At 43.7% G+C, this 24,053-nt stretch overlaps 2 protein-coding genes and 1 long non-coding RNA gene across 4 annotated transcripts in view; 2 read left to right on the forward strand and 1 right to left on the reverse strand.

The window, feature by feature from the left end:
• gart (phosphoribosylglycinamide formyltransferase) overlaps positions 1–7,323 on the forward strand; it is a 16,024-nt gene extending 8,701 nt beyond the window's left edge. For both annotated transcript variants that reach the window (XM_028572020.1, XM_028572021.1), the window contains exons 8-23: positions 39–164; positions 646–733; positions 1,233–1,318; positions 1,402–1,570; positions 2,088–2,319; positions 2,583–2,677; positions 2,993–3,102; positions 3,627–3,825; positions 4,271–4,522; positions 4,793–4,945; positions 5,326–5,529; positions 5,623–5,781; positions 5,987–6,117; positions 6,587–6,728; positions 6,834–6,949; positions 7,047–7,323. In XM_028572020.1, coding sequence (XP_028427821.1) covers positions 39–164; positions 646–733; positions 1,233–1,318; positions 1,402–1,570; positions 2,088–2,319; positions 2,583–2,677; positions 2,993–3,102; positions 3,627–3,825; positions 4,271–4,522; positions 4,793–4,945; positions 5,326–5,529; positions 5,623–5,781; positions 5,987–6,117; positions 6,587–6,728; positions 6,834–6,949; positions 7,047–7,244 — 2,460 coding nt within the window. In that variant the 3' untranslated portion in view covers positions 7,245–7,323. The remainder of the gene's footprint in view (positions 1–38; positions 165–645; positions 734–1,232; positions 1,319–1,401; positions 1,571–2,087; positions 2,320–2,582; positions 2,678–2,992; positions 3,103–3,626; positions 3,826–4,270; positions 4,523–4,792; positions 4,946–5,325; positions 5,530–5,622; positions 5,782–5,986; positions 6,118–6,586; positions 6,729–6,833; positions 6,950–7,046) is intronic.
• A 345-nt stretch (positions 7,324–7,668) lies between these two features.
• hemk2 (HemK methyltransferase 2, ETF1 glutamine and histone H4 lysine) lies at positions 7,669–9,382 on the reverse strand. The gene is made up of 6 exons (XM_028572115.1): positions 8,965–9,382; positions 8,776–8,862; positions 8,519–8,609; positions 8,358–8,441; positions 8,141–8,282; positions 7,669–8,049 (listed from the first exon to the last, which is right to left on the reverse strand). The coding sequence occupies exons 1-6, from the start codon at positions 9,099–9,101 to the stop codon at positions 7,943–7,945; spliced, it is 648 nt and encodes a 215-aa protein (XP_028427916.1). The 5' UTR covers positions 9,102–9,382; the 3' UTR covers positions 7,669–7,942.
• LOC114551039 (uncharacterized) lies at positions 8,846–12,022 on the forward strand. Its single transcript, XR_003691803.1, has 3 exons — positions 8,846–9,159; positions 9,947–10,007; positions 11,891–12,022. It is a non-coding gene; the product is annotated as an uncharacterized LOC114551039 (long non-coding RNA).
• The last annotated feature ends 12,031 nt before the right edge of the window (positions 12,023–24,053 follow it).

Raw genomic sequence — 24,053 nt, forward strand, 5'->3', positions numbered from 1 at the left:
GACATGATGTTAATCCTTGTCCCCCTCGGTTTTTCTAGTTTCTGTGCTTCACTGACGGCTCGTCGGTGTCTCCGATGCCTCCAGCACAGGATCACAAACGGCTGCAGGACGGCGACCTGGGGCCCAACACCGGCGGCATGGGGGCCTACTGCCCCACCCCTCAGGTACACATGTCCTCTCCTTATTTTTTGCTGAATTCTGTGTTCATTTTAGGATTAGGAGCAGTCCATTTGCATGCAGTAAGGCTGCACGGTATGAGGAAAATATGCAATAACGTTGTTGAATATCGCGTTAACAGTATTACTTGCGATAAACGGATATTAAAATGTACTCAGTTTTGCATTTTTGCCGCTTTCAGTATTCTTCTAAAATACAACAAATTGTGCGTTGAATTTAAAACAAATAAAAGGAAATCACTTCTAACATTCTTTAATTGAATAAATTAACACTGAACCTTGAATAGAATATTAAAGGCCCCACTAAAAAAAGAATGACAGTTACTTTTTAATGTGCAGTTTACTGCTGATATTGTCTTTCAACTAACCCATGTGTCTTTTGAAATATGCCAGCCTCTCGCGCGTAGCCAGTTGATATTGCGTGCAGCCATCTTTAATGCTGCCCATGCTGTCTCTCGGCCCTGTGCAGGTGAGCCAGCAGCTGCTGCAGCAGATCAGAGAGACAGTCCTTCAGAAGACTGTGGACGGGATGAAGGAGGAGGGAACCCCTTATGTTGGCAAGTGCTCTTTTTCTGTCTATACACGAGTACAGTACGATAGGATACGATACAACTTTATTGTCAGTTTACACTGAAATTCATTTTGAGTTAGACAACAATTACACATTTAGTACAAAGATGAAGACATATCAACAGCCATGGCAAAGAAATATGTTTCTTGATATCCTCGGATCCAGATCTTAATTGGCAGCACACTAATTTTGGTTTAGCAAGAGGATAGACTGATGTATACAAGAGTTCTTAAGCCTGTTGTATCTAAGTGAAGGGACTATAAATTGCCTGTTAGAAGGCAAAAGTTGGTATTCATAATTTAAAACATTCGTGGAGTCAGAAGAGATGCTGTTAGCAAGTCTGAGCATGCTCTTCTTGTGGGTTGTTTGAGTCCAAAAAAGTTCACCTGTATTCTGTGTTCTTATGTTTGCAATGAGTGTCTGAGGGTCTCAGATTATTGAAACACAGCCTGTTTTCTTATCTCAAATATGTTGTTGTTGTCCAGGTGTGCTGTATGCAGGGCTGATGTTGACCAAGCAGGGGCCAAAGGTCCTTGAGTTCAACTGTCGCTTTGGAGACCCTGAGTGTCAGGTTGGTCTTCTTAGACCCAAGGCACCTATCACTGGATCTTCTCATCAAATAGACCTCAAATATCTACTGTCAACTCTTTTCAGGTGCTGCTGCCACTCCTAAAGAGCGACCTGTATGAAGTCATCTTGAACACCGTGAACGGCAAGCTGGTCTCCAACGCCCCCGTGTGGCACCAGGACAGCTCTGCGGTCACTGTGGTTATGGCCAGCGCCGGTTACCCCGGTTCCTACAAGAGAGGAGTAGAGATCACAGGTACGGTTTTGGTAGGACAGGAACAGAAGGGAATCTTCACATCATTTTATTCAGTCTGCCATGCTGAATTCCAGTGTGCCAAGGGTCTTTTTCTCTACTAAATGTTTGTTTTTTTGTCAGGGAGAAAGTAAAAGTAGCAAGGCAATCTTTAAATGCAGTTAATTTTGTCAATTAATTGTTTGGCATGTTTAATATCCATAGTAACTAGTCTATAAATGGCCATTATGTTTTCTCAAAGCACAAATTGATGTTTTTATTTGTTTGTTTGTTTGTTTTGTCCACCCTGTCAGAAATGTTAAAGATATTCAGGTTATTACTATATAAAACAAAGAAAAGCAGCACATTTTCATGTTTGAGAAGCTTGGACCATCATATAAAATATAAATAAAAATATAAAAAAATTAAATAATACAAAATTATAAAAATATTTGGTTTTTTTTATATTCTGTGTATTTATATGTATCTGCTGTTATCCAGAAGTCGCAAATAACAGAGTACCACCTGTGTTAATCCTCAGGTCTGCCCCAGGTTCAGGACTCTGGGCTGCAGGTCTTCCATGCCGGCACCGCGCTGAAGGAGGGAGGCGTGGTCTCCAGCGGCGGGCGGGTCCTGACCGTCACTGCAGTCGGGCCGTCCCTGGAGACTGCTCTGCAGGCGGCCAACCAGGGCGTGGCGGCCATAGGATTCCCGGGCGCCGTGTACCGCCGCGACATCGGCCACCGGGCCATCGCCCACCTGAACCAACACAGGTGTGTGTGATAGCCATACAGGCGACACACAAGCACTAAAACATTCCATTTCTTGTTTTGTGTTGTTTTTACAGTTGTTTTTTTTTAGTTAGTATATCATGTAGAACTTTATGATTAATAAACTTCACTTTGGAAGTTTCTGTGTCCTAGTATTTCTTCAAATTTCTACACAACCAGAACCTAGCTTTAAGACAGGCATGATATAACACTGGGAATAACGGCTCATCAGCTGAGTGGGTTGTATTTCACTGTGTCTCTGACAGAGGGCTGACCTATAAGGACAGCGGAGTGGACATTGCCGCCGGTAACAACCTGGTGGACATAATCAAGCCTCTGGCCAAGGCAACGTCCCGTGCTGGTAACTTCATTTTCATGTCCAAAAACTAAAGACCGTGCAAGAAAGTATTTTGTAGTACATCTACATAATGATCAGACGCTTGTATCTCTCAGTGCTCTGAAAGAATAGCTTGTTTCCTTGTTTCAAGCGGCTGACTGAAACCGTTTGGCCATTAAGAAAACAAATTGCTGTATTTTTACTCATTTTAGTTGTAAATGCTGTCATTTTGATTGTGTGTTTCCAGAGATAACTTTAGCAGCCCTAGTAAAAACTCAGTCAAATTTAGAAAGAATGGATGAAGCAGTAACCATGTCTGTAATGGCTTTTTGTTCCCAGGGTGTAATGCAGAACTGGGAGGCTTTGCTGGGCTGTTTGACCTGAAGGCAGCGGGTTTTGTCGACCCGATCCTGGTGTCTGGGACAGACGGAGTGGGGACCAAACTCAAGGTGGGACTTCAGTTCCTTCATGCTAATTTTGAAGGAGAATATGGAAGATCTGTCTGTCAATCTTTGTGTCCACTGTTTGCCACAAGTCATATTTTGTCATTTGTTGTTACTGCAAGTATGTGGCCCCGATTGTAATTTCAAAGTCGTGGACCACATGGAAAATCAAATGAAAGCACTAAAAACCTTGACTCATTCCAATTAGGCTTTGGCAGATGCTGAATCGGCCAAGAAATAACCATTCAAAATTGGATCCAAATTGGGCTCAGAAGTAATAGAGCAGCAGGGGAGATATGCTTATCTGTACACAGATTCAAAGGCTTCTCGAAACCCCTGAACAGAAATATGAATGTCATTAATTGGAAGTGTGAAAGATCCAGTGTGTGTGCAAAAGATCAAGATGCCAAAATGTGACTTTTTCAAATCTCCAGTAAAATATCAGTCAGATGAAACTCTTCTCTGTTGCAGTTTTATTTTGTTGGTAAAGCATTTAGCAATATAATAAAAAAAAAATAATGTATCCTCAGATTGCCCAGGCGTGCAGCCAGCACGGCAGCCTAGGCCAGGACCTGGTGGCCATGTGTGTGAACGACGTGCTGGCTCAAGGCGCCGAGCCGCTCTTCTTCCTCGACTACTTCTCCTGCGGCAGCCTGGATGTGGACGTTGCCGCCTCGGTGGTTGGCGGCGTCGCTAAGGCCTGCCAGATGGCCGGCTGCGCTCTACTCGGTGAGGGAGGAGATAAGATAACACTTTATTGTCCGTGGACACAGAAATTTGTCTTGCAATACAAGCTCCAGCAATTCAAAAGTTATATATAACCATCCAGCCCTGCAAGAATGGTTATAAATAAATATCATATATGGGGGTAGAAACTCACTTCTTTGAGCAAAGATATTAACAAGGGACAATTTGACTGTCTGACAGTGTGCAGTACATGGCGTTCAGTGAACACGTTCTCCACCGAGTGGCCCACTCATTTGGAACAGATTCCCAGATGTTGTGTTTAAGTACGATGATGCATGAGACGAGATAAATAGTCATATTTTGGCACGTCGATGATCCGAAAGAAGTCCTAATGTTACCAGCCGTGGTTCAAAAGGTAGAGCTGAGTGGACTGGGCCTGGACTCACCTCCCATCTTTATTTTTATTTTTTTTCATGTCCACGCCCAGGTGGCGAGACTGCAGAAATGCCAGGCGTCTATGCTCAAGGAGAGTACGACCTGGCTGGGTTCTGTGTTGGAGCAGTGGAGCGTGGGGCCCTGCTGCCCAGGCTCGGGGACATTGCCAAGGGGGACCTGCTGATCGGACTGGCCTCCTCCGGGGTCCACAGCAACGGCTTCAGCCTTGTCCGCAAAGTCCTGGAGAGGGCCAACCTGAGCTACAGCTCCCCTGCTCCTTTTGGCAAGTCGGGACAGACTGTTGGTGAGTCACCTTTTAAGTCACAAAGGTGGAACCCGTACCCGTGGAACCTGACTGTAAGAAAACATGCGCATCATCTTGGACTTTAGGACCTTGTGACATTTGTGCATTTTTCACAATTTTTCTGCCATTTTACAGAGCAAATGTTTAATTGAGAAAATAATCAGCAGATTAATGGATAATAAACAAAAGTCATTTGTTTAGTTGCATTGCTGAAATCTTCAGGTGGAACTTTAACCCTTGATGCCTACTATACGGTAACTCTGCTTCCAGGCGAGGTTTTGCTGACGCCGACGAAGATCTACAGCCGTCTGCTGCTGCCAATCCTTCGCAGCGGCGCGGTCAAAGCCTACGCTCACATCACAGGGGGTGGGCTTCTGGAGAACATCCCTCGGGTGCTGCCCCAGGAACTGGCAGTCGATTTAGGTGAGATGAAAGCATGTGGAAACTTCAAATGAAGCATATAAGATGTTGACGTTGGCAGTCTGGAAAGGTGGTGTGCCTTTTGGATGAAGCTGCATTAGCATTTTGGAAATTAGTTACCATTTTTATGATAACCTAGTGTGAGGCAGCGGGGGAGGAATAAAGTTTTATAGTGGGATGACTGCTGTGCACATTGAACTCAATGCAAATGTAAATAAGCAGCAGCAGCCTTCTTTTCATATTCAGCACAGTTCCCCTCCAGTCAATGTTCATGTCCCCCCCCCCCCTCCCCCTTGAAAATGTAGAGGTCACTGTGTAGTTGTTATTTAAGGCTGCAGCCATTTCTCATTAATATTTCCTCTTGGCGTTTCTACGTGACTCAGATTCCTCTCGATGGAGCGTCCCCCCAGTGTTTTCCTGGCTCCAAAAGGAGGGGGGTCTGAGCGAGGAGGAGATGACCCGCACCTTCAACTGTGGCCTGGGGGCAGTGCTGGTGGTTGCCCCTTTGGATGCTCAGGGGGTACTACACCAGCTTCAAGCACATGAAGAGGCCTGGATTGTGGGTTCACTGGCCCACAAGCAGCAGGGTGAGCCAGTCATGTAACACAGCACAGCTTCAGCTAGTGGGTTTAACATGACAAGAGCAAAGGAAAGGCTTTTTCTTTTTTCTTTTTATGCAGGGTCAGAGCCTGTGGTGGTCCGCAACCTGACACACAGCCTGCTGAATGTGGGGGTGGCTTCCGGCAGAGAGTTGGGCGTTGAGCAGAACAGGGGTTGCCACGGCAACAGCAGCACGCCCCGCAAGAGGACCAGAGTGGCTGTTCTTATCTCTGGCACAGGTGTTTATTTTTTTTATTGATCCAAGAATGAGAGTGGAATTGGAGCGCCTCGCAAGACAATTAAAGGATTAGTTCAATATTTTAGGAAGGATGCATATTGGCTTTCTTGTCGAGTATGAGGAGAGGAGTGATACCGCTCTCATTTCTCCACAGTAACCACTGTTTTAGGACCTGTTTAAAAAATCCTTGGGTATGTTTGTCTCAGGCACCAACCTGCAGGCGCTGATAGAGCAGGCCAAGCGTCCGTCCAGCTCTGCAGAGATAGTGGTGGTCATCTCCAACAGACCTGGAGTTCAGGGCCTGAAGAGAGCATCGCTGGCTGGCATCCAGACACGGGTAAACATATTGAGTATTTTATTTTTTTTTGTCCACAAAGAACATTCACGCAAAACAAAACTGCCTGTGACAGGATAGTTGCATTCCCATTTACAGGTGGGTAAAATCCAACAAACCTAACTAGTGTGGAGTGATGATAAAGCGAGGCAATATTATCATTTTCCCTGGTAATTCTAAAAGTTTGTAGTCAAAACCAGTTTAGTGCCTTTTAGGTGAACACCTGTTGGCAGGATATTGCAGTAGTCGAGCTGCATGACGACTTCTGCATCTTTAAAACTCAGAACTGGTCTAATATTGCACATATTTATAGATGGTAAAAGTGGATGACCCAGCCCATGTGATATTAATGAACCAAAAAATACACACCACAAGCATTTAATTTAACTAAATAAACAGTGAGAACCAAAAGCATTTAAAAACCTAAATTCTGTTGATGCAGTTGCGTTTGTTTGTCTTGACCCAAACTTAGGTGGTGGACCACAAACTGTACGGGAGCCGAGCCGAGTTCGACGGCACCATTGACCGCGTACTGGAAGAATTTGGGGTGGAGCTGGTGTGTCTGGCTGGATTCATGAGGATCCTCACGGGAACTTTCGTCAAGAAATGGAACGGTGTGGGGAAAAAACCTGCTGTTTGAACAAAGATTTCTTACATTTGCATGTGGTGGGGTCACAGGAAGGTGTTTTACATTGGCTGTTTGTTTGTTTCCGGGACAGGAAAGCTGCTGAACATCCATCCATCCCTGCTGCCCTCGTTCAAGGGGGTGAACGCCCAGAAGCAGGCGCTACAAGCTGGGGTACGGGTCGCCGGCTGCACAGTCCATTTTGTGGCAGTAAGTACGGCGTACCGTGGAAACACCAGACATCAAACCTGGAGCTTTTTCTCTGAACAAGTCATGCAGCCATTGGTTTTTGTTCACCTGTGTTTAGGAAGAGGTGGACGCAGGAGCCATCGTGGCGCAGGAGGCAGTGCCCGTGCTGGTCGGCGACACAGAGGAGAGTCTGTCGGACAGAATCCGAGAGGCAGAGCACCGAGCCTTCCCCACCGCTCTGGAGCTGGTGGCCAGCGGCGCGGTCCGGCTCGGAGAGGACGGACACATCATGTGGAAGTCCAGTTCCCAGAGTTAGAGAACACTCATCCAGCTCGGCTGTACTGTTGGCCATTAACGACGGTTTACTTCTGTTACTTAAAACTGGTTTTATAATACAAAAGAGACACTAACAAAGCAACACCTAAATCAAAATATTCAGTCATGTCAGTTGAGTTAGTAGATTTCATCATGGGATGTTTGAAGCTGGCAGACGTACATATATTAAATTGTAGCATTTCTATTTCTTGTGTATAGAGTATGATGATACTTTAAACAAAATTACATTTAACAAAATATTAGATGCACTGGAATTAACCTTAAAAAAAAAAAAAAAAAAAGTCACGGTGGTCCTATTTGTAATGATGTCCAGATGGAGTATGTTAGTAAAATGAATTTTTGAATGTCTGTAGCACAATCTATTTCATTATTAAACCTGCCTTGGTGAATGCAAGAAAAACTAATTGTGTGGCATTTGTTTTATTTACTTACAATGTTACCAGTACATCAGAAGCACCATGGTCATTTCACCAATTTCTTGCAAAGAAAAGTTTTTGTTCTGCAGAGCTTTATTTAGAAAGTTCTTCACACCGGTTCTGAGGATTCTTTTCCTCTGCGGTAAATTTGTTCTTGCAGACAACAGTGTCCAGGGAGTCGAAAATGATATCCTGAAAACATTTTTTCTCATCAGTTCCTGTAATCCTTTCAGCAGATTTCTAAGTGACAGTTCCATGTTTGTTAACTCCTATGGAAGCGCAGGACGGACAGCCTCTCATTTCCAGCTCTGGTCGACAAGCAGGACTCTCCCCTCAAGCCATGTTTGCCCAGTAGACGGATAATCTCCTCTGGTGAGAAAAGGAAAACATAGGCTACTATACTTGTTATCCACAATGTTTCCTGCACTGGAAAGCATTTCCGAGGCATCAGTGAACTCACCTGGATCGTTCTCCGCTATAGTAATGAGGTAGAATAAACCTTTGCTGGAGAGCAACTGTGCTACCACAGGCAGAAACCTGTCGGTCACCTCTCGGCCTCGCTTCCCCCCGGCCCAGGCGGCCTCTATACCCGTGCTGCCCACCTGAAAGAAAAGCACACATTGATCACATGCTCCTCATCTCTAAACTGAAGAAGGTGCTGTACGGAGCCTCGCCACCTCTTCTGAAGGTGTGACCACGTAGGGAGGGTTGAAGAGAAGGACGTCCACTTTTCCACTTAAGCGGGGCAGGAGACACTCCGCCTGAAGAAGAAAAAAGGAAAACAACCTTTACACTGGAAGCATTTGAATACCTGAAATGTGAATGTAAAAAGTCTCACCAGTGACGTGTTGACAGGCTGCAGTGAAACATTGTTACAGGAAGCTGTCCTTGCTGTGCACTGTGCCGCTGCATGATTCACATCGGTGCAGCTGAGAGAGAAATGCAGCTTCTATTTAAAATGTGTTCCTCCCATGCATTTACAACAAGTAAGCCCATTTGTAGCCTATTGGCTGGGCGTGTGTGTGTGTGTGTGTGTGTGTGTGTGTGTGTGTGTGTGTGTGTGTGTGTATGTATGTTTGTATGTTTTACACTCACAGATATAGAGCTGAAGGTCCAACCACTGATGCCAGAAAAGCTGACACCACTCCCGAGCCGCTGCCCACCTCCAGACACACACACGGGCTACAAACAGCAGAGCACATTTAAACACCCAGAAGTGATGTTCAGGTGAACTAAAAGGAAACCTATGACGCAATCAAGAGTACCATGTGAGCTGTGTCTGACCTCATCTGCTGCAGCCTGTCTGCGTCTTTCTCCAGGGCGTCTATCAAGAGGAAAGAGTCCTCCGCCGGCTCGTAGACATCTCGGAAGTCTCCTCTTCCTGCGTGGGAGTAAACTGGTGTGGGGTAACTTGCAGACATGTTCTCTTCAGTTACCAGACTCGCTGTCCACCCGCACGTGCTCCTGGCTCACCATTTAGTAAGTGACGTAACGAGTTCTGTGTTGTTTGTAAACGTCAGAAAACGGTGTTGCTGTTTTTAACGTCGGCTTTACCGCTAACACGCTGCATAAAAAGCTGTAAATGAAAAGCTACGTAGCTAGCCAGAATGTGTTAGCCTCATAGACAGTATATAAGGTTAGCCTGGTTAGCCAGCACACTCACAGTCCACTTCCTTGTATACAACCTACGTCACGATGACGTACCTTCACCCCCTTCATTTATAGTTTTCTAGTCTTTAAATGAAGTCTCCTCAAACAAAACAAAATCCTTTTATAAAGGCAGATTGTACACATTGATAGTTTGAATATAATATCATTTTAATTGAAGACCATTTATAATAATTTAATATATTTTTCATTTTTATTATTTAAAAATTATTTTCTTATATTTGTTATTGTTTCATTTTAGATATTTTATTTTGGACTACTCAGACACAGAGGGATTTTAATACTGTTCAACAAAATAAAACAAAACCACATCAGCTGCTGTTGAAAAAAAGATGGCTTCATTAATATGAGTGACACATATTTGGCTACATAGTGAAATAAAGACTAAACCCAGCGGTGGAGGGAGTATTCTGATCTTTTACTTGAGCAAAACTATAATACCACACAGTAGTAATACTCGGTTACAAATAAAGGTCCTTCATTGGAAATGTACAGTATGTACAATCAGAAAAATGTATTTGACATAATCAAAGTACATATGTGCCTCCCCTTTACATGGCTCCATCCTCCTCCTTTTCAATGGATGCCATCTGGGAAGAAGAAGAGGAGCCTTGTAGAGACCAGCTGAAGGAACATCTTCTCTGAGCTGAAGCTCTGAGGTAGGACATGCTTTCTCTCCGGATTAACAGCTGCTGGCTGTAATGTTGACGGATTGAGTTGATTTGAAAGGGTCAGGTCACACAGAGTCCAGAATCTCAAGGTCAGTGGTTAAGTGTTTGCAGGAGCTTGTGGTAGAGATATTTCCAGTGGCAGAACTGTTACCTTGTGTACGTTAGAGCGAGGCTGTGTTGTGTTGTTTCTGCTGAAGAACTATAATCCGACTATGTAGTGATAGAGCAGAGTGTAAACTGCTGTGTTCCATCTTCTAAAACCTGCTGGTCAGGTGGCTGCCTCGGTGTTGAGAAGGTTGGAGTTTGAAGCCCTCGGCAGGTCTGCTGGGTTTGAAGGAGTAAACACACAAAGCAGTGTGTGAAATGTTTGAGAGAACGTGTGCTGAAGCTGAATGTTGTGTCAGCTCATGACACCGATGGCAGCGTTAGTTTTAGAGTTGTCGGTAAGCTGTCAGAGAGGACGTGTGAGTGTGGTAGGCTTGGTGGTGTAGTGCTGTTGTTAGTTCTCATCAGTCTCTGACAACGTTTAGCCGGCTCCATCTTCTCCACTCAGATGGGTTTAGAGTTTGACGTTTTGTAGACAAAACACTGAAAATAATGCAGCTGAGTGTGAAAGTAGATTTTCGAAGTTCTTTCTGGTACTTGTAACCCCAACCTTCATCGCTTAGTATTGTTCTCCTCCGCCCTCAGCTTCACGCATCCCTGAACACACACGTTGCATTTTTTTTTTTACGCCTGTATGGCATAGAAATAAATTAAAAATACTTTGCATCATGTATATAAAATCCTTTATTTAAATTGTGTAAGTTCCACAGAATGGTTTGTGAAGGTTGACAGATCTTTTAAACCCACACCACTTTGCTGGTAATTTGTCAGCCAACCACAAAACAGTTTGGAATTGACCGGTGCAGATGACATCATTTGTGTGGTTTGGTCGTCGAAACATTAAATACTGGATCATTAAATCAAACGCACCCTTCCAATCGCTGTGTGTGTGTTTAGTGAGTAAAGAAGTGCGGTCGCCCACCATTATTACGCCAGAGTTCCAGAAGTAGCGTAGCTTGTTGGACCTGCAGTCCGTGGTGTTGGAATAAACTGAAGATCAGGAAACATGACAACTTATTTTGTCTGTCATTTTATTTGGGAGATTTTTGCCATAAACGACCCACAGCACTGAATATCAGGCAGTCAGCTGTAGGAGAAGTTGACGTTAGCCAGCAGTAACTAAACAGCTTTGGACAGGCGGTTCCTCCAGCATGGATTAAAAACCCACAGGTCAACCACTGACCCTGGAACAATTACGAGGCAATTCATAAGAAAACTACCTGTTGTTTATCTCAGCAGATGTCTTTTCTTGTTGGAAGTGTGATGGTGACTGGTTGTTGTGTGTGGGTTTTGGCAGGCGGCTGCTGTTCCCACTTCCTGCGTACCGGGACTGAATCGTTTAGCGGCACGGGTATCGGAGCCTTTTCCCCCCCTGGTTCATTTATTTATTTAATTAGTTTATTTGTCAGGGACAATGTACAAAATACATTAAACTTACAAAAAGATGTTTTGTACCAGAGTTAGCTAATGCTAGTTTCCATCTGCAGTCCCCATGATAGGACCAGCTAACGGTTGCAGCCCTAATATTAATCGTATCACAGCTTTCATTATTTCCGGTCTTTGTTGACCTTAGGGTGCAGCTCAGACATTAAATGATGTTAACAAGACAGGGCCCGTCCTCTGCTTGGGAGCTACAGTTCTCAGCACTAGTAGCTCTACCTTGTGTCTCGGTGTCTTTTATTCCTCCTTAAGGAAAAGAAATGGACCCAGATGTATTGAAGCAGAACAATCCAATAAACTCTTACTTTCTCTTTTTTTCTCGCCAGATGAGTGCAGAGTTTCCGGACCACAACGGAGAAGTTCCTTCACTCCATTCATGCCGCCTTCTCTCCGTACTCACTGTATACTCATAGTATTGTATGTCATGAAATAATTTAATAAAAAGTAAGTAATAGTAACGTATTATGTCAAAAAAAAGCTCAGAAAAGTCATACATGTCAAAAGTGTTATTACAATGTTATAACACTGTTATAACATGTATTATGACAAAAAGCTGTCACAAAGTTAAAAAAGTGTCAAAAAGTGTTATTACATTGTTATAACACTGTTATAACAATGTAATAACTATGTAATATGACAAAAAAAAATCTTAAAAAGTGCTATTACACAGCTGTACACAGTACATGCCGTAAAAGTGGATGTAAATAATTTTTGTCCAAAAAAAAAAAAATTTGGATTTTTTTTTCTTAAATTAGAATCTTCTCTTCCTTTCTCCTACTCACTTTCTCTGAGATGTCCTACTCTGGTCTCTTCCTGTCTCTGAGGTGTCCTAGTGTGGTCTCACCCTTTCTCTGAGTTGTCCTACTCTGGTCTCTTCCTGTCTCTGAGGTGTCCTACTCTGGTCTCACCCCTTCTCTGAGTTGTCCTACACTTGTCTCTTCCTGTCCTAGGGTGGTCTTTTCCTGTCTCACTCTTTCTCTGAGGTGTCCTACTCTGGTCTCTTCCTCTCCTACTCTGGTCTCTGCCTTACTCTGATCCCTGCCTGTCCTTGTCTTAATACTCTCCTACTCTCTTCTTGCCTGCACTTCCTTTCCTAGCCTCTCTTTCCTATCTGGGGGGCCTATCTAAGTGCACACACGCTGATACCGAGCTGTCTTGAACCCGCCACCGGCGCCTTTAGTGGCGAAGACAAACCAACTGCGCCACCAACGCATGTACGCATGTGACCGTTCTCCGGGTGTATTTGTCTTTGTCATTCTGGGTGTAAAGCTCAAAATAAATTGACTGTTCTTGCGTTGGAACCCATAACCTTTGTGTCTCCCAACCAGCGTTCCATCACACTGAGCTATCAGATCTGATGGACAAGCTCATGGTTAGTTGTGTATTTGTCTTTGTCATTCTTGGTGTAAAGCTCAAAATAAATTGTCCTTTCCTGTGTTGGAACCCATAACCTTTGTGTTTTCTAACCAACATCTCATCACACTGAGCTATCAGATCTGTCAACAAGTGGTATGTGTTTAGTTGCGTATTTTACTTGTTCATTTTGGGTGTTGGACCTTAAAATTTAGTTTGCCATAAAGGAGTTGAACACACAACCTCCTGAGCAGATCATGCAGGTATTATCATGCTGAGCTATCTATGACACTGTGAGCTTTCTGGTTGGAGGTTGTATTTAACGTTCACATCACTGAGGTGAAAAATTAAAACAATCTTCTGACTGAACCGGGACTCGATCCCTCAACCTCATCCTGTCACATCACAGTCTTATCCTGGTGAGCTATTCCTCAGGCTGGGAATTTTTTTTCGTTCTGTTATTTGTTCTTCACACACATCTTTTAGCAAGACAGGGGAATCGGGGTGAGGGGAGGGGGAGTTCTGATCTGATCTGATGCTACATCACATCCACTAGACGTGTCCATGTCAAAGGACGAGCCTGGTGGCCTGCCTTATATTGCCTCTGATTACCAACTCTCTTGCAACAGGTCACAGCCCCGACTTGTCTTTCTTTGTCCTCCTGTTTGTCTACCCACACACCTGTTTCCCGTCCACCTTTAACAACCACATCATTAGATCCTGTGGCCAATCAGGAGCTGTGGGGGGGGTGTGGTCCAGGCAATCACAGCTGCTTCTCATAATCCCAGTCTGGGGGTAGATGCTAGATCAGATGCACTGGACGTGTCCATGTCAGAGGACGTGCCTGGTGGTCTGCCTTATATTGCCTCTGATTTGGCCCGAACCTAACCATCCTAACACGTCAACACGTCTAGTGTATGTTATCTAGCATTTACCTGGAGGCATCAGCCTGTCTTGCTGACCCACTTCTCTCTCTATAATGAACATTAAAAGCACCATGCAAGAGTGCCAATTCGGACCATGTGGTCAGAGCTTGTTAATAAACAGTTGAATGTCGGTTCAGGGGTGAGGAGGGTAAGGATAACAGGGCACGTCCTTTGACATGTACACATCTAGTGGATCTGATCTGGCATCTACCTACCCCCCCCCCCCCTCGCCTGAACCTAACGACGTCAACACGTCTAGTGGATGTGATCTAGCATCCTTTTGTCCCACAGCATTCAACTGCTTATTAACAAGCTCTGACCACATGGTCCGAATTGTTAATATTGGACCTGTATGGTCCTTTTAATGTTCATTATAGAGAGAGAAGTGGCTAAGCAAGACGGTAAATGCTAGATCACATCCACTAGACGTGTTGACGTCGTTAGGTTCGGGCCAAATCAGAGGCAATATAGGGCAGACCACCAGGCACGTCCTCTGACATGGACACGTCTAGTGGATGTGATCTAGCATTTACCGGGAGGCATCAGCCTGTCTTGCTAAGCCAGTTCTATCTCTTATAATGAAAACTTTCAGGAGTGGGAGGGCACATGAATGACTGAATTAATGAGTGAATGAATGAAACCTTTATTGCCCCCAGGGGACTAAAAGAGGCTACACATCCTTTGTCCCACACAGCATTCAGCTGCTTATTAACAAGCTCTGACCACATGGTCCGAATTGGCAATCTTGGACTTGCATGGTGCTTTTAATGTTCATTATAGAGAGAGAAGTGGCTCAGCAAGACAGGCTGATGCCTCCAGGTAAATGCTAGATCACATCCACTAGATGTGACGTCGTTAGGTTCGGGCCAAATCAGAGGCAATATAAGGCAGACCCCAGGCACGTCCTCTGACATGGACACGTCTAGTGCATCTGATCTAGCATCTACCCCCAGACTGGGATTATGAGAAGCAGCTGTGATTGCCTGGACCACACCCCCCCCCCACACACACAGCTCATGATTGGCCACAGGATCTAATGATGTGGTTGTTAAAGGTGGACGGGAAACAGGTGTGTGGGTAGACAAACAGGAGGACAAAGAAAGACAAGTCGGGGCTGTGACCTGTTGCAAGAGAGTTGTGTTTTTTAGTCTTTTTGAGTAATGTTTTGTGGTATTGCTGTGCAGAAGGGACCAGTGGGATAGAAGTTTTTTAACAGTGGAAACGCCTTGTTTGGCTGGTAACAAAGGACCCCACACCACTGCGTGACAAGGTAATCAGAGGCAATATAAGGCAGGCCTCCAGGCTCGTCCTTTGACATGGACACGTCTAGTGGATGTGATGTAGCATCAGATCAGATCAGAACTCCCCCTCCCCTCACCCCGATTCCCCTGTCTTGCTAAAAGATGTGTGTGAAGAACAAATAACAGAACGAAAAAAAATTCCCAGCCTGAGGAATAGCTCACCAGGATAAGACTGTGATGTGACAGGATGAGGTTGAGGGATCGAGTCCCGGTTCAGTCAGAAGATTGTTTTAATTTTTCACCTCAGTGATGTGAACGTTAAATACAACCTCCAACCAAAAAGCTCACAGTGTCATAGATAGCTCAGCATGATAATACCTGCATGATCTGCTCAGGAGGTTGTGTGTTCAACTTCTTTATGGCAAACTAAATTTTAAGGTCCAACACCCAAAATGAACAAGTAAAATACGCAACTAAACACATGCCACTTGTTGACAGATCTGATAGCTCAGTGTGATGAGATGTTGGTTAGAAAACACAAAGGTTATGGGTTCCAACACAGGAAAGGACAATTTATTTTGAGCTTTACACCAAGAATGACAAAGACAAATACACAACTAACCATGAGCTTGTCCATCAGATCTGATAGCTCAGTGTGATGGAACGCTGGTTGGGAGACACAAAGGTTATGGGTTCCAACGCAAGAACAGTCAATTTATTTTGAGCTTTACACCCAGAATGACAAAGACAAATACACCCGGAGAACGGTCACATGCGTACATGCGTTGGTGGCGCAGTTGGTTTGTCTTCGCCACTAAAGGCGCCGGTGGTGGGTTCAAGACAGCTCGGTATCAGCGTGTGTGCACTTAGATAGGCCCCCCAGATAGGAAAGAGAGGCTAGGAAAGGAAGTGCAGGCAAGAAGAGAGTAGGAGAGTATTAAGACAAGGACAAGCAGATACCAGAGTAGGAGTATTAGGACAGGCAGGGATCAGAGTAAGGCAGAGACCAGAGTAGGAGAGGAAGAGACCAGAGTAGGACACCTCAGAGAAAGAGTGAGACAGGAAAAGACCACCCTAGGACAGGAAGAGACGAGTGTAGGACAACTCAGAGAAGGGGTGAGACCAGAGTAGGACACCTCACAGACAGGAAGAGACCAGAGTAGGACAACTCCGAGAAGGGGTGAGACCAGAGTAGGACACCTCAGAGACAGGAAGAGACCAGAGTAGGACAACTCCGAGAAGGGGTGAGACCAGAGTAGGACACCTCAGAGACAGGAAGAGACCAGAGTAGGACAACTCCAAGAAGGGGTGAGACCAGAGTAGGACACCTCAGAGACAGGAAGAGACCAGAGTAGGACAACTCCGAGAAGGGGTGAGACCAGAGTAGGACACCTCAGAGACAGGAAGAGACCAGAGTAGGACAACTCCGAGAAGGGGTGAGACCAGAGTAGGACACCTCAGAGACAGGAAGAGACCAGAGTAGGACAACTCAGAGAAAGGGTGAGACCGCACTAGGACACCCCAGAGACAGGAAGAGACCAGAGTAGGACATCTCAGAGAAAGTGAGTAGGAGAAAGGAAGAGAAGATTCTAATTTAAGAAAAAAAATCCAAATTTTTTTTTTATGGACAAAAAAATTATTTACATCCACTTTTACGGCATGTACTGTGTACAGCTGTGTAATAGCACTTTTTAACAGATTTTTTTTTGTCATATTACATAGTTATTACATTGTTATAACAGTGTTATAACATTGTAATAACACTTTTTGACATGTATGACTTTTCTGAGCTTTTTTTTGACATAATACGTACTATTACTTACTTTTTTATTAAATTATTTCATGACATACAATACTATGAGTATACAGTGAGTACGGAGAGAAGGCGGCATGAATGGAGTGAAGGAACTTCTCCGTTGTCGTCCGGAAACTCTGCACTCATCTGGGGAGAAAAAAAGAGAAAGTAAGAGTTTATTGGATTGTTCTGCTTCAATACATCTGGGTCCATTTCTTTTCCTTAAGGAGGAATACACTAGCTACTAGTGCTGAGAACTGTAGCTCCCAAGCAGAGGACGGGCCCTGTCTTGTTAACATCATTTAGTGTCTGAGCTGCACCCTAAGGTCAACAAAGACCGGAAATAATGAAAGCTGTGATACGTATTAATATTAGGGCTGCAACCGTTAGCTGGTCCTATCATGGGGACTGCAGATGGAAACTAGCATTAGCTAACTCTGGTACAAAACATCTTTTTGTAAGTTTAATGTATTTTGTACATTGTCCCTGACAAATAAACTAATTAAATAAATAAATGAACCAGAGGGGAAAAGGCTCCGATACCCCGTACCGCTAAACGATTCAGTCCCGGTACGCAGGAAGTGGGAACAGCAGCCGCCTGCCAAAACCCACACACAACAACCAGTCACCATCACACTTCCAACAAGAAAAGACATCTGCTGAGATAAACAACAGGTAGTTTTCTTATGAATTGCCTCGTAATTGTTCCAGGGTCAGTGGTTGACCTGTGGGTTTTTAATCCATGCTGGAGGAACCGCCTGTCCAAAGCTGTTTAGTTACTGCTGGCTAACGTCAACTTCTCCTACAGCTGACTGCCTGATATTCAGTGCTGTGGGTCGTTTATGGCAAAAATCTCCCAAATAAAATGACAGACAAAATAAGTTGTCATGTTTCCTGATCTTCAGTTTATTCCAACACCACGGACGGCAGGTCCAACAAGCTACGCTACTTCTGGAACTCTGGCGTAATAATGGTGGGCGACCGCACTTCTTTACTCACTAAACACACACAGCGATTGGAAGGGTGCGTTTGATTTAATGATCCAGTATTTAATGTTTCGACAACCAAACCACACAAATGGTGTCATCTGCACCGGTCAATTCCAAACTGTTTTGTGGTTGGCTGACAAATTACCAGCAAAGTGGTGTGGGTTTAAAAGATCTGTCAACCTTCACAAACCATTCTGTGGAACTTTCCCAATTTAAATAAAGGATTTTATATACATGATGCCAAGTATTTTTAATTTATTTCTATGCCATACAGGCGTAAAAAAATGCAACGTGTGTGTTCAGGGATGCGTGAAGCTGAGGGCGGGAGGAGAACAATACTAAGCGATGAAGGTTGGGGTTACAAGTACCAGAAAGAACTTAGAAAATCTACTTTCACACTCAGCTGCATTATTTTCAGTGTTTTGTCTACAAAACGTCAAACTCTAAACCCATCTGAGTGGAGAAGATGGAGCCGGCTAAACGTTGTCAGAGACTGATGAGAACTAACAACAGCACTACACCACCAAGCCTACCACACTCACACGTCCTCTCTGACAGCTTACCGACAACTCTAAAACGCTAACGCTGCCATCGGTGTCAGGAGCTGACACAACATTCAGCTTCAGCACACGTTCTCTCAAACATTTCACACACTGCTTTGTGTGTTTACTCCTTCAAACCCAGCAGACCTGCCGAGGGCTTCAAACTCCAACCTTCTCAACACCGAGGCAGCCACCTGACCAGCAGGTTTTAGAAGATGGAACACAGGGAGGACAGCAGTTTACACTCTGCTCTATCACTACATAGTCGGATTATAGTTCTTCAGCAGAAACAACACAACACAGCCTGGCTCTAACGTACACAAGGTAACAGTTCTGCCACTGGAAATATCTCTACCACAAGCTCCTGCAAACACTTAACCACTGACCTTGAGATTCTGGACTCTGTGTGACCTGACCCTTTCAAATCAACTCAATCCGTCAACATTACAGCCAGCAGCTGTTAATCCGGAGAGAAAGCATGTCCTACCTCAGAGCTTCAGCTCAGAGAAGATGTTCCTTCAGCTGGTCTCTACAAGGCTCCTCTTCTTCTTCTTCTTCTTCTTCTTCTTCTTCTTCTTCTTCTTCTTCTTCTTCTTCTTCTTCTTCCCAGATGACATCCATTGAGGCTGCAGATCTTCAGCTAGGAGACTAATCAAAGCACTGCAGCCGCCACACAGCTGACTGTCAAAGTAAAAAGCATACAACAATAATCAACGGTTATATAATGTATAGTTACATTTATAGTTTGCATTAGCACCGGAATGTGGAAATGTTCATGAATACAATGGGCAAAGACCAACCTGCGGACTTCCAGCTCCCACGGACCATGTAAACAGCAGTCCACCTGCAACCGTCTATTTGCAGAAACACTAATAAAACCGATATCAAACGCCATATTCCTTCTCACAGCGATGCGTAGTTTTCTCCTAGCATCATTCCGGTGAATGTGACCGCGGGGTCGTTTGTTTATTCGCCCCCCAACAGCCAAAGGACCAACAGTACAGACGTTAGCATAAGCTAGCTGTGAGTTAGCAACAACGGGACGCAGGAACCGTGTGTGTGTTTGTGTATCCGGCCTATGGTGAGGAGATAGTGCCCCGGATGATTATTGCCTAAGGGGGGGGACTGCTGTGTGTGACATACCGTTCAGCCTCGACTGACCTCATAACGTCCTCCATTCGTCTTTATGAAGCTGATTGATAATCCATAAATTCATCTGCTCAAGTTGCTACATGTTCAGAGGTCGCAGAGTCGTCTTCGGGTCAGTCTGAAGTCGGGGGTGTCACATGAGGGTCATCATCAGATACCTCTCATTTATCATCATCATCATCATCATTTACAGATGCATACCAAGAGAAGGGAAAGGCCAAAGAACAACAATACAAAACTCATATAGGCCTAATACAAAATCACGAGTCTAGTAAGTACATTTAGGACCCACTCCAGGTCCCATCTCAAGCATCTGTTCATCTCACTGAGCAAAATCACAGCATGCTTTTAGTTGTTCTCTCAACCTGTACAAGTTAGGAGCACAAGGGCTTTCAGGCTTGACCCACTACTCTATTACTCTATTAATCCATTTCTGCAGCTGCAGTTTGTGAGTAATTATTTGCAGACTTATTTCTTTCTTGTCTATCATTATTACATTAGATTCTGCTGGTGGTCACCCCCTACAATCCTGGTACGTGACTACAACTTGCTGGATGTGTATAAAAGAAGTTAAACAGTTCTTAAATATGGAAGACAAAAAGTGACTTCATCAATACTGAAATGAATGCTGAAAACACAAAAGTAATAAATGGATTTGAAAATGAATACATGCATACAAGTGTGAGTTATTCATTGGAAGATGAATGTATGAATGCTTTAAAAAATCTGAATTTATTTTTTGGTATTTGACATTTTTAGTTTTAGTGCTGTACTTCTACATTTCTACATACACTTATGTCTATATAACATTTATTTTATTCTTTATTTGCATGTATATAAATGCAAGAAATTTACATCCAGATTACCAGCAGTCATGTATTTTTGTATTCATTTTTATATATGTATTTGAATATTTCATTATTTATTCAAGCCTTTTTTTTTTATATTATTTTATTTATCAATTAATGTACCTTTTGGGGCTGAGTCTAGAGTTCCCTAATTCTACCACTAGGTGGCAACATGTCTGTGCTACAATTACCACCATAGACTGTTAATATTAATTATGAATTATTACCACAGCTCGGTGCATACTGATTGGAGCATGCTAACTCCAGAAAAGGGTTATATTGCTTTTAAAGGGTTATATTGCTATTAAAGCAAAGGCAGTGCATATTTAAACTCATTTAGTTCAAAGTTGCAGGTTTAAATTCAACATAAAGTACTGTGGAAAAAAAGTCATATTTGATTCAGTAGGTTTTATTAAAATGTTTCTCTCATTCAGCTCATCACAGGAACAAAAGGCTCAGGATTTTGTGAAATGCGCCATGGTGACGGCCATTTAAAAACACAAGCCAAATATTACAAAGAAACAGTGCTACATTATGCCGTAGAACTGAAATCTTCCCACAAATAAAAAGGAAGTGCAACCATTAGTATTAACAGAAGATGAGAACATCAGTAAGTTCAGAGATTTACACAAAGTGCAACAAGAACAGATCCCTTACAGGGCCTTAAACTATTTCAGAGAGTTAATATGCACAGTTTAGTGACACCATGGTGAGACTAGTTTGTAAACACATTCACACTTTTTCCTTTTGCTCACATTTCAAATTAAATAATATTGCATCAATATATACATTTATATAAATAGCCATTTAATAGTAAGCTTTGTACACAGATACATACAGTCGACCTTGTAAAAATGAGACCAAATGTGTCCAAACCAACAGGGACGGATTCATTTTAGCAGCATCTTTGGCGCTTGTTGCCAGACGGAAAACACCTGATTAGTTAAAAAAAAAAGGTATTTAAAATAAATATATAAATACATACGGTATAGTGAGGCTCTTTATTTATATAAAAAGTGGCAGGCCTCTTTAGCAGGTCAGTACTACTGGTACCCTACAGCCAGTGGTTTATTGCACAAGAGCAACAGGGAACAACTCCCCCTTGGCACGGACCAAACTCGGGAGCGTCAAGCTGTCGGTAAAATTAGACCTGATCTGCATCCACTCAAATCCAAAAAAAAAAAAAAAAAAAAAGGACATTCGGTCTTCCCGAAGAAATTCTGCATAGAATTCAATGGATGACATGAGAGATCAGTTCACTTGTGGCCCTTTGGAGAACTCTTGTATGCAGCACTTAAGCAGATTTAAGGTTACAGTTACTTTTTGGTCAAAACGTCCCCCAAGGAAAAGCTTTATGTTGAGGTGTGGCGAGTTACCCGAGCCAGCGGGGTGTCCACCAGTCCATCCATCAGTAGCAGCCGTCCCTCCAGCTGCTGTCCCGAAGGACACTGAGGGTGGACAGGCTCTTTGGAAACTGCAGAAAATAATAAAGGAATGGTCAATTAGGCATATCTGACAACCTTATAAGAGAGCACAAACATTTTCTACTACTGCACAGTACTTCACATGGTTTCATTTATTTATGACATTAGGCCTTTTAGGAAGTGCAACATACTCCTTTTTACAGTCTTCTATTTATTGATGTGTGTAGGTTATGTATTAGATAAACAGTGCTGGAGATGTCTGGTTCAATGTTTGTGTTGTGGATTATGGGTCATATATGCCTGTACTGGACAACAAATGGCCTCTCAGGGACATTCAAGTTTTCTACGTCTTTTCTAATCTAGCAATTAGGACTGAAACTAACGATTATTATTTTCCATTAATCTGTCGATTATTTTCTCGATTAGTTGTTGGGTCTATAAAATGTCATAAAAATAGTGAAAAATGACGTCCTCAAATGTCTCGTCATGTCTTGGGTCCTCCACTTTTGAGCCTAATTGAAATTTTGGAATATCAAAACTTCACACCGGGCTTGTGGTGAAAATGTGTGCCTTTTTCTGCCTCAATTTATGGTGCAAATGTCTTTAATTATGTAAAGGAAAATATTATTAGACATTTTGGGGGGGGGGGGGGGTTGTAACCTTGCTTAAACCGATTAATCGATAGTAAAATAGTTGGCGATTAATTAGATAGTTGACACTAATCGATTGATCACTGCAGCTCTACTAGTAATAAAATAAAGGCTTTACCTCCGTGCTGGTTGGCCCTTGCTGTGGGGGGGGTGGAGCTTGGGGTGCCAACAAAGGAGGGTGGGCAGGGCAGGCCGCTGCGTGGCGTGTTTGGGGTGAAAGTCGGCGCCCCTGCTCCACACAGAGGTTTACTGAGCATAGGGATGCCAGTGATGACCCCGCTGCCCCCCAGCCGCTGATGTTCAGACACTGGAGGCTGGTGGAGGCCGGCGTGGGGGCCGAGCCCTTGATGGTGGGGCTGACGTAGGCAACGTGACAACGTGGAGAAGTTCCCGACGCTCTGGACCTTGTTCTGCAGCTGGCCTGGGGAGGGGACTGGAGGTGGGGGGAGATAACAGATACAAGATTAAATGAGATCCTTCTGTATGTGGGTTTCATAATAATAAAGGTTTCTGAAGAAAGGAGTGCTGAGATCATCTCAGCTGCAGTAGTCCTTTAAGGGCAGGTAAAGGGTCCATAATATTACGTAGGGCTAGAAATCAACATGTGTCGCTTAAACGTTGCGGCTCTCTTGTTCCGCCATACGTTTCTCTTTGGAGAGACAGACATTTTGGGGGAGGCAGAGGTAAAAATATTAAGACTCTGTAACAAAGAAAAAAACTCCTCCATTTCAGGGACACTTTTGACTACATCAACTAACACTAAATTGAGACAATGTGCACTACAACGGATGTAGAAAGAAAATTTAGCCTGTTCTTTGATCCTTGCCTGAACCCCTGAATGCTTACCGCTCATAACGGCAGCGCCATCGTACGCTTGGCCTACGATGTTATTTTTGTAGTTCAGGCCACAACGTTCCAGTAAAGCTCTCCTTAATGGGCCCACTGTAATAATACCTGAGTGTGAAAGAAATCTGTTCCCTTTCTGAAATAACCTTTGTTTCATCTGCCATGATGCTAAAATCCTCACTGTTCTTCACTTCTTCTATGATTTCAGACCGAACCATTTCTGCCAAACAACCCAAAACCTCATTCTGGATGATCTTGCTTGTGTACTTTGCATTGTGAATGGAAGTTAATCTTCTCTTAACAAGTGGGTCGTGGTTAGCAACTGGGTTAAGAACATGTCTAAAGTTTCCTTTGTTAGAGGACTCTTCAGATTCATCATGTCCTCTTGGTGCTAGGTTTTGTGTAGCTGTAAGTAACAGCACTTCCCCAACGGTTTTAATGTATGCCCGATTTTCTTGTACTTGTTCCGTGTGTTCTTTGTCAAGGAGATGTGCTAGTGTTGCATCAGTTCTAACAGCTCTTTGATCATCCCTCCATGCTATCATTGCACACTTGTGTCCTTCAGACTTTGCGTGCACTGAAAGCCCCGCATCTCTCATAGTTGCCTTTATTCAGTTTCTAAAACCAGGTGTTGAAACAAAAACAGTGTCCGGGGCATTTGGTGTGCTAACATGTCTACATGCACAGCAATATGTAGAGTCCATCATGACAGAATACTCAAGCCAT

Source organism: Perca flavescens, chromosome 24, assembly GCF_004354835.1.
Source record: "Perca flavescens isolate YP-PL-M2 chromosome 24, PFLA_1.0, whole genome shotgun sequence".
NCBI classification, from domain to species: domain Eukaryota; kingdom Metazoa; phylum Chordata; class Actinopteri; order Perciformes; family Percidae; genus Perca; species Perca flavescens.